The 14641-nt window shown below is 43.8% G+C and overlaps 1 protein-coding gene across 5 annotated transcripts in view; it reads left to right on the top strand.

Moving 5' to 3' along the window:
- Positions 1-14641, top strand: part of LOC126262566 (cytosolic carboxypeptidase 1-like) — a 524760-nt gene that overhangs the window by 87272 nt on the left and 422847 nt on the right. For all 5 annotated transcript variants that reach the window (XM_049959267.1, XM_049959269.1, XM_049959270.1 and 2 more), the window contains exon 3: positions 6577-6659. In XM_049959267.1, the coding sequence (XP_049815224.1) occupies positions 6577-6659 (83 nt within the window). The remainder of the gene's footprint in view (positions 1-6576; positions 6660-14641) is intronic.

A 14641-nucleotide genomic window follows, 5' to 3' on the forward strand; every position in this document is an offset into this window, starting at 1 on the left:
CATTAAAATTGCTACACCAAGAAGCAATGCGGATGACAAACGGGTATTCATTGGACAAATATATTATACTTGAACTGACATGTGATTACATTAACACGCAGTTCGGGTGCATAGATCCTGAGAAATCAGTACCCAGAACAACCACCTCTGGCCGTAATAACGGCCTTGATACGCCTGGGCATTGAGAGCTTGGATGGTGTGTACATGTACAGCTGCCCATGCAGCTTCAACACGATACCACAGTTCATCAAGAGTAGTGACTGGCGTATTGTGACGAGCCAGTTGCTCGGCCACCATTGACCAGACGTTTTCAATTGGTGAGAGATCTGGAGAATGTGCTGGCCAGGGCAGCAGTCGAACATTTTCTGTATCCAGAAAGGCCCGTACAGGACCTGCAACATGCGGTCGTGCATTACCCTGCTGAAATGTAGGGTTTTGCAGGGATCGAATGAAGGGTAGAGCCACGGGTCGTAACAAATCTGAAATGTAACGTCCACTGTTCAAAGTGCCGTCAATGTAAACAAGAGGTGACCGAGACGTGTAACCAATGGCACCCCATACCATCACGCCGGCTGATACGCCAGTATGGCCATGACGAATACACGCTTCCAATGTGCGTTCACCGCGATGTCGCCAAACACGGATGCGACCACCATGATGCCGTAAACAGAACCTGGATTCATCCGAAAAAATGACGTTTTGCCATTCGTGCACCCAGGTTCGTCGTTGAGTACACCATCGAAGGCGCTCCTGTCTGTGATGCAGCGTCAAGGGTAACCGCAGCCATGGTCTCCGAGCTAATAGTCCATGCTGCTGCAAACGTCGTCGAACTGTTCGTGCAGATGGTTGTTGTCTTGCAAACGTCCCCATCTGTTGACTCACGGATAGAGACGTGGCTGCTCGATCCGTTACAGCCATGCGGGTAAGATGCCTGTCATCTCGACTGCTGGTGATATGAGGCCGTTGGGATCCAGCACGGCGTTCCGTGTTACCCTCCTGAACCCACCGATACCATATTCTGCTAACAGTCATTGGATTTCGACCAACGCCAGCATCAATGTCGCGATACGATAAACCGCAATCGCGATAGGCTACAATCCGACCTTTATCAAAGTCGGAAACGTGATGATACGCATTTCTCCTCCTTACCCGAGGCATCACAACAACGCTTCACCAGGCAACGCCGGTCAACTGCTGTTTGTGTATGCGAAATCGGTTGGAAACTTTCCTCATGTGAGCACGTTGTAGGTGTCGCCACTGGTGCCAACCTTGTGTGAATGCTCTGAAAATCATATCATTTGCATATCACAGCATATTCTTCGTGTCGGTTAAATTTCGTGTCTGTAGCACGTCATCTTCGTGTTGTATCAATTTTAATGGCCAGTAGTGTATATGCAACTACCGCCCATGGCGTTCGTATGGCAGACGAAATGTCCTCACTCGTTTACGTATCCAGCCGTGCTGTTTAATCGTTGTTTTAGCCTCTGTTTGGTGTCATATAAAATTTAACTGTTTTAAAAGCGACGATGTTCCCAGTCTTACAGCTGAATGATGATGCGGCGGAAATTTAGTGGAAATCTGAAAATGAGAGTGCGATTTTAACTGAGCCTGTATTTTATGCTAACAAATTTTAACCGTATTACTCTCTGATCTTTTATCACGCGCGCTAAATCTTTCGCTGTTGAGCTTCTTCAATTCATAAACACACTTCCCTCCCAGGCGACACTATCCTATCATAGGCACCTTCAGATCCGGGCAGAATGGTTTGCACACCTCAGTGACGCTGAGAGCTATGCCGGTAGTAGCGGAAATACTGGCAAGGCCATCCAAGCTAGACATGATTCTAGTGGTTGCGTATGTGCACAGTGACCCTGGGTTTTCTGGGCTGGGGACTGCCATCGTGCAATGGTGGAACGTTGTGTGCTTCAGAGAACGAAGACATTGGGTTGAGGTTAAACAGTCTCCAGTGAGCAACCTCTGGGGCACCTGCTGCCACCCAGATGTATGAGGCTTGCTAGGCACACGGGGCTCCTCTTGAGTCAGCATTTGGCTCCCTAGCGGCTCGTGGGATTCCAATGGAGCGACCTCAACCCAGATCTCCTCCTATGAGACAGATATACAGTCAGGTAGTACCTACAACCACTCAACAAAGAGAGCTCGGATGGTCGGTTTGCCTGAGAAGTTGTCTGAGTTACATTAACAGGGTGCTAGCCCACCATAACGTGTTCATTGTAATCGAGAGAGCAGAGGGAACATTTGGAAAGATCTCCCTTTTCTGTATTCACAAGCAGTTTCTAAACAGCTTCGTAATGGAAAACTGCTAGTTGAAACTGCCATGTCACTCAAAGTATATAAGCTTCTATGTGCAAGGCCTAAGTGACTCCTTGTTGTGGCAGAAAACGTGGGTGTTACGGAAGTGTAGACTGTGTTAGGAGAGTCAACGGCACATTGGAAAAAAAACTGCAACATTTATTCTTACCTTCGACACTCCAAAATTAAACAAGAGCATTTTCTTACAGGCTATATGCTTCTTAAGGTTCGACCGTTTGTTCTGAACCCAATTTAATGCTTTAAGTGACAAATATTTGGCCACACCACTATGATAAGTAATAGGAGGGCTATCTACGGAAAGTGTGGAGGTCCAGCTCCTGAATCGGGCGACACTTGCACATTTCCTCCAAAATGTGTAAACTGCCCTGATGATCATCCAGTATGGAGCAAGAACTGCAGAGTTTGTAAAAGGGGAAGGAAAATTCAAAAGTTGAAAGTTACCAGAAACATCCCGTATGGAGAAGCTAAAGGTTTTAAAGTTATAGAACCTCCAGCGATTGCTACTTCTCGTGCGTCGGCATTTAAGAAGCAAGTCGTCAAATGTGATACCTCTACACAAACCTAGACTACAGAATCAAGTGCTAATAGATGCGGGGGAAAAGCTGCACTTGACCTCGAAACCATTTGAAAGTCGTTAACGAGGGACTTGAATACTTGGCTACATACCACTGCACGCAATCGGAGGCCACCTAAGCCGTCCCCTCTAACCATACAACCAACTTCTCCAATAAGTAATGAAAAACGCCAAACAAAAAGTCGTTCAAAATCCAAGAAAGTGGCAGCTAAACCTTCGAATCGCCAAGCACTCTCTCTTTCCGTGGTGATTTACTGTGACGATATTGATAAGCACATAGAGGAACCAGAGAGCAGGGCACCGTCTAAAGTTCCACCTAACCTTTCGAGTAAATAAACGCCGCCAAAGGAGGACAAAGACAGCCATAGCTAGTCCATTGCTCCCGCAGGGACATCTGTATTGCAGTGGAAGTTAAATGGATAGCAGTTGCGTTTGGAAGAACTACAGCTCCTGGCTCAGGGGAGACAGTTCTGTATCTGTTTAAAAGAAACTGGTTTTTTTTTTATGATTGCCGCCTCAGTTCGCGAGACACTTATCTAGAGCTACAGGCTCGTCTTCAGCACTTACCTTTGCCTTTGCTCTCCAGCGCTTGCAGACACTGTCCAACAGGAAGGGTCATTCCGCTGTCTACATTTCATTGTGGATCCATTTGCTGACTAGGCCAGTGAGACCACGAGGATGGATGCTCCAAATGGCAAATGGGTTGTGATTCAGTCAGCGGATCATTTCGAACTACAGGAACATGCCCAGGAAGTATAAATAATTACACCAAGCTGATGCACCGAGCAACCACTTCGGCCTACAAACTATTCCTTACTGGAGCGAAGAATGTCACTAGAGGAGCAGTACCAGTTCTACAAAAAAAAAAAAAAATAAAAAAAAAATAAAAAAAAATCAGGCGACATATCACTCCTAGTGATAACGGCGGTGTCTGGTTGTACCTGAGGCAGTTGGCCTTGTTATCTGCGAGTAATCCCCACATGTCGGGCAATTTTACGTGCTCATTCAAAGTCACTCTACCAGACCGATCTCTATGAATAAAATGGCGGGAAACCACCTCCCCTCCTCCCAGGACCAATAACAATAAAGTCCCTTCCCTGCTTTCATTACTAGAGCGACTGTGTGGCCTCGTTATTCTTAATTCAGTGCACTGTAGTGGATCACCATGAAGTTTCACAGGGATCAGCCATCACCCCAAGCAGAATAAAAAGAATAAGATGACATATAAGTACAATTAATCCCTTCCTCTCATAACTGCTGTTTACAATTTTCAGGTAATTTGTTGCAGTTTTACCGATTTTCCAATTATCCCCGTCTCCCTCCAAAGATATATGTAAATATAATGTTAATCAATTACCGCAGGGCAACACTTAACAAAGTATGCCAACATCCAAAGTTCAAGAATTTCTGCAATGCATTGTTTAACATCGAATACGCTCCTGCAGAGATTTCAAATGTTAAACAAATATTGTGAAATGAAATTTGAAAAAACTCTTGCTGTTTACCAAATCTGTATCAGTTCTACACTAAAAGTGTGTGACATTGTAATGTCTATGTTAAAACATGTGTTCTGTTCTATTGCTAGAAATACTGTACTATATCATGGCGTTTCCTGTAAGTTTCCATATAGCATGTCCATCACATAGTATTCCAAAATACACATATAAATACAAGACGCTTGAAAGTTCAATAGTTTCCACAAATACCCACACTAAGTAAGAGACTGAGCTATTACCACAGTGCAACAGATAAAGTGTTGCTACGAGTAATATGCCCTTGCAATTACTAATGAGTCACATCATAGTGTTAAAAATGGCATAAACACGTCCCATCACTATTTACATGCGAGTCTTTTACTCTTCACAAGATCGACAAATCCTGTTACGCTTCCAGATAGGTTGTTCTTCAGAGAGTAGTGATTACTTTCTCTGCTGTGGGGACCAAACGATGTGTAGTGCTTTTCGTATCATGATGTGACAGCAGTGTCCCGGTTACTGCTTGGTGATAGGTAACAATGAAACGAATGTGGGGACTTTTTGAAATTGTGTTAGTCTGATACGCACTGCTCTCTGGTAAGAGTTAACAATTCATTCTCCCGAAATCGGAAGCCCTTGCCTATCTGATAAAATCGATATTGGAAATGTAGGGGATGAGTTTGGAAAAAGACACTGGCAATACATGTTACACTGATCATCCAGAACGTTATACCACCTACCTAATAGCCGGTATGGCCACCTTTGCCACGGGTAACTGCGGCAACGTGTCGTGACGTGGAAGCAATGAGGTCTTGGTAGATCGCTGGAGGGAGATGGCGCCACATCTGCGCACAAGTCACCTAATTCCCATAAATTCCGGGGAGGGGGATGACCTGTGACGCCAGCTCATATGTGTTCTCTGGGGTTCAGATATGGTCAGGTGGGGCGGCCAGCTATCAGTTGGAACTTGCCACTGTGTTCCTCGAACCATTCCATTATACTCTTGACCTTCTGACACGGCGCATTATCTTCTTGAAAAGCCTCAACCGTCAGGATACATGACGTCGTGGAGGGATGTGCATGGTTTGCAACCAATGTACGATACTCCTTGGCCGTCATGGTGCCCCGCAGGAGCTCCATTAAGCCCATGGATGCCAATGTGAATGTTCCCCAGAGCACTATGGGGCCGCCGCCTGCTTGTCTTACTCCCGCAGCACAGGTGCCAAAGAGCTGTTCCCGTGGAAGACGACGGATTCACTCCCCTCCCCCCCCCCCCCCCCCCGCCCTTTCACATCGGCAAGATGAAGAAAATATCGGGATTCATCAAACCATGCAACACTCTGCCACTGCGCCAACGTCCAGTGCCGATGGTCACGTGCCCATTACAGTCGTAGTTGTCTATGTCGCCGGCCGCGGTGGTCTAGCGGTTCTAGGCGCTCAGTCCGGAACCGCGCGACTGCTACGGTCGCAGGTTCGAATCCTGCCTCGGGCATGGATGTGTGATATGTCCTTAGGTTAGTTAGGTTTAACTAGTTCTAAGTTCTAGGGGACTAATGACCTCAGAAGTTGAGTCCCATAGTGCTCAGAGCCATTTGAACCATTTTTTTGTCTATGTCGTGGTGTTACCGTTGACACACGCATGGGTCGTCAGCTGCGAAGGCTCATCGTTAGTAGTGTTCGGTGCACTGTGTGTTCGGACACACTTGTGCTAAGCCCATTTTCAAGTGTGATTTTAGTACTGCTACAGTTCACCGCCTGTCCAGTTTCGCCAGTCTGCCCAGCCAACGGCGTCCGACATCCATAATGATAGGTGGCCACCCAACCCTACGACGCGCCTGGCTGTGGTTCCACCTTGGTTTAGCCACGTGTTGCACAGTCGCTATAGTACTCCTTGCAGTTTCTACTCAGGGGCAGCACGCTTACTGATACTACTTCACAGTGCGTGTGTCTGGCCAGCAGTCATTTCTCGCCAGGTGACCCGCTATCGCCTGGACTGGTTTATATCTATAATAAGTCAGTGGTCATAATGTTCTGGGTGATCGATGTATGTTATTTTGATACCCCTCTTATTAGCAAAGATGATATCAGTTAATCCAAATGGTTCAACTGTTCAAGAACTTAAGAATTTTTATCTTTTTTTATAGAGTATTTTTCGTATGAATTTTATGTAGTTAACTTTTATTTCTTAATTTTCAGATAAGCTTATACGAGGAAAGATTCTGGAACGTCTCTGCCGTAAGAACACTGGTGTATTGGGTCTGATTCTTCATCTACTAGAGGTACGTGTGCCGATCTATATGTTAGTCTCCGGAACCATTTCATATAGTTTTTATTTTTCACCCAAGCTGCTCAATCAGAGTTTAAAACTGTTCCTTTTTGGTGACTAAGAACGTGGTACACAATATGTGTCGAAATCAGTTTCCGCAGGAACTGGAGAAAAGAAAAGCCTATACCGCTTATCTTGATGGAAGTCACGCTGCTTTGGAAGGGGTGGAAGCCAGAGTGGGGTCGCATGTAAGAAGATAGCACAAGGAGAGCTATTCACTTCGATGAGCTTCGGAAATTTATGATACTTTATACGCATCCCTGAAAGTTCGGAAGTATTGGCCTGTTGTTATTTATGAGGGACTCCTTCGTGAATGCTTTTTTTTTATTATTTTGTGGAAAGGCTGTGCGGCTTCATCACAGGGCAGCCCGTCGATATCTCGAGTTGGTAGCTTTCAGCTTTCTGTTCATGAGTCTGTATTCAGTGTGAAACCGAGGGGCGTTTCTACCTATCCGATGTACTTAGTGTCTATAGCGCGATACAGTAGTATGTTCCGGCATAGTTAGAGGCATATATAAGCCGACTGTTCTCAGTACGTGAAGAAAATATGCAAACGTGGAATCGGCAGCTCTGCTATAAACCTGGAAATATACCACTTCTAAAATTATAGCTTGGTTCAAAAAATCTTAAGTCCATCTGATCAAAGGTTCCGATGCCGTTGAACTTGGAGAAAGTGCGTAACAAAAGAAAAATCTATAACTGAAGTTATGAGATACAGTTCAGCTATAGTTTCCATCAGTCATCTGACTGGTTTAATGCAGTCCATCACGAATCCCTCTCTTGTGCCAACCTCAGAGTAGCACCTGCACCTCACATCCTTAGTTACTTGTATGCAGTCCAATTTCTGTCTTTCTGTACTGTTTTACCCTCTACAGCCTCCTCTGGTACTATATTGGTTATTCCCTGGTATCTTAACTGGTGTTCTATCACCCTGTACCTTCTTCTTGTCAGTGTTCTCCATATGTTCCCTTCTTAGCCGATTCTGTGAAGAAACTCTCATTCCTTAGTATGCACCAATTTTCAGTATTCTTCTGTAGCTCCACATCTCATATGCTTCGATTCTCTTCTGTTCCGGTTTTCCCACTGCCCTTGATGCACTACGATGTGCCTACCGTACGAGGATTACCGACAAACAGTACTGCTGCGTTATCTCGTTTACCGTCCAAATCAAAAGAAAGAAAAAATTCAAAAAGCTTTCATACAAATTTTATTGACGCATCATAATACAGTTTTCCCCTAAATCCACATATAAACGAAAAATTAGAGTAGTGAACAAATTTAAAGTAATTTGAAGTGAACACTGTTTCATAATTTAGCAAAAGTATAACTAATGTAGCTTGATAATGCCCAAGAGGGCGAAATAAGCTAATTACTAAATTTTGAAATAAGTGTTTATTTCAAAATAAAACAGTCTACACAGGAAAATTATTGCCTTCAAGAAAATCACATCGGGTATTGACTAGCACATGCAAGAGATTGTTAGCCTTTTCCTCAGACCGGTGGCACTGTAGCTCTTCCGGAAACTACTGCCCATACTTTGTAACAGATTGCTGGCTGGTAAAAATGAAAAATAATGTAGAATCACCGTTAAGTGTACGGTCCACGGAAAGGCGTACTCTTAAGCGTAAATATTTACATCTAAGTACTTTACTATGTCACTGTACATTACTGTTGAATTTGCTGAAGGGCCACGTGTCGTTAAAAAATTGTTCTTGCAGGGGAGGCAGTACCGTGCTTCACACTGTATTCTCATCCTGGAGGAGCGGGGTTCAAATCACTGTTAAGCCGTCCCAGTGACGGTTTTCCATTGTTTGTATAACTCATTTAAGGAAAATACCAGAATGTCTCATTTCCTTCCTTTATTACGATGCTTATTTCTCCCTCTGTAGGTGAGAGTCAAGAACGTATTTTCACGTTTCGACGAGGAATTTGGTGATTGAAATTTCGTGAATAGATCCCGCCACAGTGAAAAATCGTTCGTTTTAATGACTGCCGCCCCAACTCGCGTATAATATCCGTGGTACTTTCTTCTATTTCGTGGTAATAGCAAAGGAGCTGTCCTTGAACTTTTTCGGTGTTCTCCTCCAGTCCTATGTGGTGAGGATCCCATACCATCCAGCAGTAGTCCAGATAAAGGACGGACAAGAGCAACTGTTGGTAGTTTTTCTAATAATTCTTTTTAAGTGTTCAGCCATTAACACACAGTCTTTGGTTTAACTTCCCTCACATAGTTTTCTGTGTGATGGTTCCAATTTCAGTTGTTCTTAATTGTAATGACTAGGTTTTTACTTGAATTGACAACCTTTACATTTGCGAGATTCGTCGTGTAACAGAATTTTGACATAACTTCAGTACTTACGTGGAGGACATCACCTTTTTTATTGTCTCGAGTCATTTGCTACTTTTCGGACCATGTAGACATTTTCTCTAAATCATTCTCCTACTGATTTTGATCTTGTGATGACAACTCTAGATGGTAAATAACAGCATCATCCGCGAACAGTCATAAGAGGGCTGCTCAGATTGCCCCTTAAATCTTTTATCTAGATAATAACAGTAGAGGACTTGTACACTTCCTTGAGAAACACCATCTATCACTTCGGTTTCACTACATAACCTTATTGACAGCAAATGAACCCAGCCGCACAACTGAGACGATACTCCACAGGCAGACCATTTGATCAGAAGCTGGTTATGAGAAATCGTGTTAAAAGTCTTCTGCGAATGTAGACATATGGAACCAACTTGAGATCCCCTGTCGATAGCAGTGATGTTGCTCAACTGACTCTGCACGTAAAGTTATTTAAACTGTAATATTTTGTTTGTAAAGGAACTGAAAACTTTTTCCGTTGGCAATGAATATTGCGCGAAACATCCGAAAAGCAGTCTTTCTGTCCTTCAGATAGCATGAAGAAGCTGTATCGATCATCTTATGTAGGCCACGGTACCGCAGTACCGCAATGGCAGTGTGATGGATAATTCACGGGAGTGTTTGTTGCTTTTTCTGCGGCATCGCGGGGGAAGTCGAGGCAACTGACGAGAGCTTTGGCAAACAGCGAAGAACCCTGTCTGCTGCAAGCTGTTGGAAGACGATGGTACGCAGCAAAAATGTAATTTCATGTAGGGTGTTAGGTACACGTGTTTCAATGGGTGTCATAAAAATTACTAGGAAAAAGTGTCAAACTAACTCAAAGATCTCTCTTATTTACTGCCAGATCCAAGCGTTGTGGTTTTAACATACAGAAGTGTCAGTGATGGAGATCGTTGAAGTAACTTGATGAAATGTGTCAGTACTCAAGAAATAACTCTCTAAACCATGAACAAAATGTACCAAATTCGATGATTACCTAAGTGATACAAATGAGAGATTTCCATAACAGACCATTTCTCATCTGGCAGTGGCGTTCCTTGGGCTGATTTCTTTGATTCACTAATGATCTGTAATTGTTAAACGACGCTAGAATAATTTTCATTTATCGTTTTCCAAATGCGGGGTAACAGTCTTGGGCGTAATAATTTTATCCTGTGGAACCATGCGGAAAGTACGACTTAGCCAGAACTGTATTGAAAATCGTAGAGGAAAATTTATAACTGAGCTAATCTCAGTTCGTATGCTGCTGCTGCGACATTATCCAACGGATGGGGGTCAGCGCGATAAACTCTTGCCATAACAAGCTTTTTTTCTTTCTGAATATAGCACCTGATTGTAGAGCTATGAGTACTTGTACAGCTCGGAGTTTACCCGTCATTAATAAAGCATATAAAAGTTAAACTTAAAATGTGACACACACACACACACACACACACACACACACACACACACACACACACACACACACACAGAGAGAGAGAGAGAGAGAGAGAGAGAGAGAGAGAGAATAAGACTGATAAAACGTGATATTTCGCGACAGGTTGAAGCCACGTTTACCGTCGCCTTGTACAGGTCAGCAATGCGGGATAATCGGGTTGTTCACAGTGCTCATTGCCTAATTGTGGTCGGGCCTGGATGTGTGTGATGTCCTTAGGTTAGTTAGGTTTAAGTAGTTCTAAGTTCTAGGAGACTGATGACCTCAGCAGTTAAGTCCCATAGTGCTCAGAGCCATTTGAACCTAATTGTGGGACAGAATTTGTATACAGCATTAATAAACGGCGGCAGAAAATTTGAACGCTGTGCATTCGAGTTTACACTTTCAAAACCCTACTAACTTGGTTCTAAATAATTACATAAATGATACACTTTTACAAAAGGAGTAAGCACATGTTCTAAATACGTCGCGCTGACCGTGGTGCAGCAGCTTAGTATCTGTGGGGGGAGAAGTGAAGACGTTGACCCTTGTGATCAATGGAGGGTGTAAGCGCGCAAGGTAGGTGCCGGTACGGCTTAGGCTGGAGCACGCGAACAAATTCCAACACGCGAACTTAACGGAATTGGCAACTGCAGGTGGCTGCTACCACCCTCGTTTCATTTCATCCATTCTATGAACATAATTGTGCAGTATAAAGTTAAAAGTATCTTAAGCGACTGTTGCGTTATCACCATCAGGGAATTAAGGACAGGAACCATTATTTTTAAGTACTCAAGTGACAGTGTCACCCTCAGGACAGGGAGCGGGGGCGGTGAAGGGTGCCCCAAAAATGTTGGTGCATAAGTTCGTAGCGTTTAAACATTGTCGTTTTGTCATTGGGAGATTATGCTGGAGCTGTGGACGCTGAAAAAATGGAGTGCGAAGTGGATAAACGCGCCATTACCGACGTATTCTTGTGATTGAGTTCAATAGATAGGTGACAGCAGCGGAGGCAGTCAGAAATATTTGTGCCGCGTATGGGGACAATGCCATTGGACAGAAAGAAAAAGGTTTTCCCGTTTTACGGAGGATCGGTTTGGCATTAGTGACTCCCCACGTACAGGAAGATCTTCTGAGTTTGACGAGGGTAATTTAACGCATTAATCCACATTGATCCACGTTACTGTACTCGATACCTGGCAAATGTGATGAAATATAATTGTTCCGCTATCGTACCACATTTGCATGCAATGGGAAAGGTTCGAAAATGGGGTTATGGATACCTCATGCTCTAAGCTAGAATGACAAAAATGATTGGGTGGACATGTGTGCCTCTTTGCTTGCTCGTCATCAATTGTCTCGTGAAGAATGCCGACCACACCTATCCTGCATCTTTACTAATGACGTGAAATAGTGTCTCTATGCTACACACTGAAAAGAACGGAATGGTTGAGCCCAAACAAAGCAACAACTCTCCGTACAAAGACCTGTGCGCATCCACAAAAGGTAATGTTTCGTTTCTTGTGGAACAGCTAAAGTGTAGTGTACTGCGTATTGCTTCCCCGAGGTGAAAGCATCACTGCTGACATTTGTCAGCAACTCAAGAACAGCGATCAGAAAGACTGCGTGAAGTGATGCTTTTCCACGATAACTCATGCCCATATTCTGCTAGACGACAAAAAACACTATATAGGAGTTGGATGGGGAAGTAATTCCGCACCCACTTTATTCACCTGATCTTGCTGCCTCAGATTTTCACCTTTCCCACTCTCTATCGAACAACCTTCAAGAACTTCCTCTCCTGATGAAAATGCTCTCCAAACATGGCCGACCAGTTCTTCGCCTCAAAACCACGTGGTTTCTACAGCCGCGGAATCGAAAAGTTATCCCGACGTTGGCAGACTTTTGTAAATAGTTATGGAGAATGCATCTGTTGTGTATCTGTTGTGTTCATTAAACTTATGTAAAAACGCTGCGAACTTGAGTACCAACACAATACTTTATAACAGGTTATTTAGAGGTAGTAAAGTGACTAGCCATTAGTTACAATTTGAACGCTGTACCCTGTTTCGACGTCCGGGCGCTCTCCGTTCTTCAAACCTTCCTGCCATCCTGTTTTACGTTTCCTGTGGTGTCCCTACGTCGCTTAAGGCAAATTCTGAGTGGATTTACTTGAAAAGGACGTTACCGATTTCAATGCTTATTCTTCTACCACACGCGCTTGTGCTGTGTGTCTGTTGACCTTGTTGTCGATGGGGCGGCAACCCTTATTCTTCCTTCCTTTCTCCTTCCCTCAGCATACTCTATCACACAGTTCAGCTGTGCTGTGTGGATAGTTGTGACGGGGGCGTGAAAAGTCTAGTTCTGTTCTTGTTCTTATTTTTGTAGGTTAAGCAGATGTAAGAAGAGAGTACGGACGAGCGAAATGGCATACTGTTCCTTTGTAGTAAGATTTTGGCGGATGCCCAGAAAGGGACGGATTGTCATAAATGGTGTCGCATAGTCTCACTACATAACACTACAGAGAAGTTAGAGATTAATGCAGGACATTGACGCACTGGTTGTACGCCACAGCCTCTCCTGATTGTCCTCTAAATAATGAAAACTTCATCAGCACGATCCAAACCAGCTACTTCCGAACTAGCGTGTCTTGGTCATGTAACGTGAAATGTAGTCACTAATTCACTAAACTACCAGCTGTCGCTGATACGGTAAAGTCATATGAACAAATCTCCATATTTTCTTTGCTGTACTACGCTTTTGCTTGGTTCCCCTTCATTTTTATGTCATCATCATCGTCATCTTCATAATCATCATCATTGGCGCAACAACCCTCTGTGAGCCTTGGCCTTCTGTAGAACTAGTCTTCCTTGTTTAGTGCCGAACTCCCCAATTTTGAATTCCATGTTCCTTATGTACACTCTGACACCGGCCTCCCTGCATAGTTTTGGTCTTGTTACTCAGCTGGTTTCCTGACACTACGCTTAACATCATCTTAACCATTCTATCGTGTGCTCTCAGTGCATGTCCTGCCTTTTCCAGCCTTCTAATCTTAATGTATTTAATCTTAATGTTTTTTATTTCGAAGTTGAATAATTCTGTCAGTACTAGAGCATCATTCCAAGTTTGGGAGGAGACTGTAAGCTTGGCCGCTGCACTGGTGCTGTAGGAAGGGAGCTGGCTATGTAACGTCAGTGTGTTTCACCTTTTCCCTCCTCCCAACTGCATCGACAATGTGTCACTGTACACACACCCATCAACCATCTTCAGTAGTCGGAATTTCTGAAGCAAATTTCAGTGTGCGGGAATGAAGGCTTTTCGTACAATGCGATCTAAGCTAGACCTCCAGTGCTGCACGAGTTTAGTGCACATAGATATCATTGACATTACAAGGGAAGCGTTGTATTGAGAAGACTTCGTTCTGGACGTAGTAGTGTACATAAATTGAGAAACCAGTATCAATAGTACTCCAAATATCGGTTCTACTGCATTCAATGTATCCTCCACAGGAGAGTCAAAAGAATCAAGGAAATTACTGACACGTGGTTTCCCGAACTCTCATCAGATTGCCACGAGACCTTCGAGGATAAGACTTGTTTCACCCCAACATTGCCTTACTACTCTGATGCTTCCTGTCAATGATCTCGATGTTAGAGGCACATCAAAGATCTCCCTCTCATTTTTAGGGTTGTAACTCCAAGAGTTCCTGTGATGCAGAGTTTTTATTTATACTCAAGTTTCGAAAATTCAAGTGATTTTAGTTGCGACAAAACTTCATGCAAGACTGGTTTGAGGGAGTAATGAAGTTTAATCCATGTAAATGAGATTAATTTACATGGAGCTTAAAAGTGCGTCCTCCGTTGAAACACACATTCTTACTAATATTTCGTATATCAACTTGGAAAGCAATTTACCTACGCATATAGCAACTTCATCTGTGCTTATAAATTTCCACAGTGCAGTTCCGTGCTTTGAACGCTTGCCGATTTGTATACTGGCGAAATTTAGCTGGCACCGACTGCCAATTTCTCACGCCAAGTCGTGGAACTGCCAGAAAGCAGCACGCCGCACTTAAGACCTTCACGCGAATTCGCCAGCTGTCTCTGTCTGCAGCTGTTTAATTACGGAAATTTTTCAACTAATAGCTTGG

This window comes from Schistocerca nitens, chromosome 6 (genome assembly GCF_023898315.1).
Source record: "Schistocerca nitens isolate TAMUIC-IGC-003100 chromosome 6, iqSchNite1.1, whole genome shotgun sequence".
NCBI classification, from domain to species: Eukaryota; Metazoa; Arthropoda; class Insecta; order Orthoptera; family Acrididae; genus Schistocerca; species Schistocerca nitens.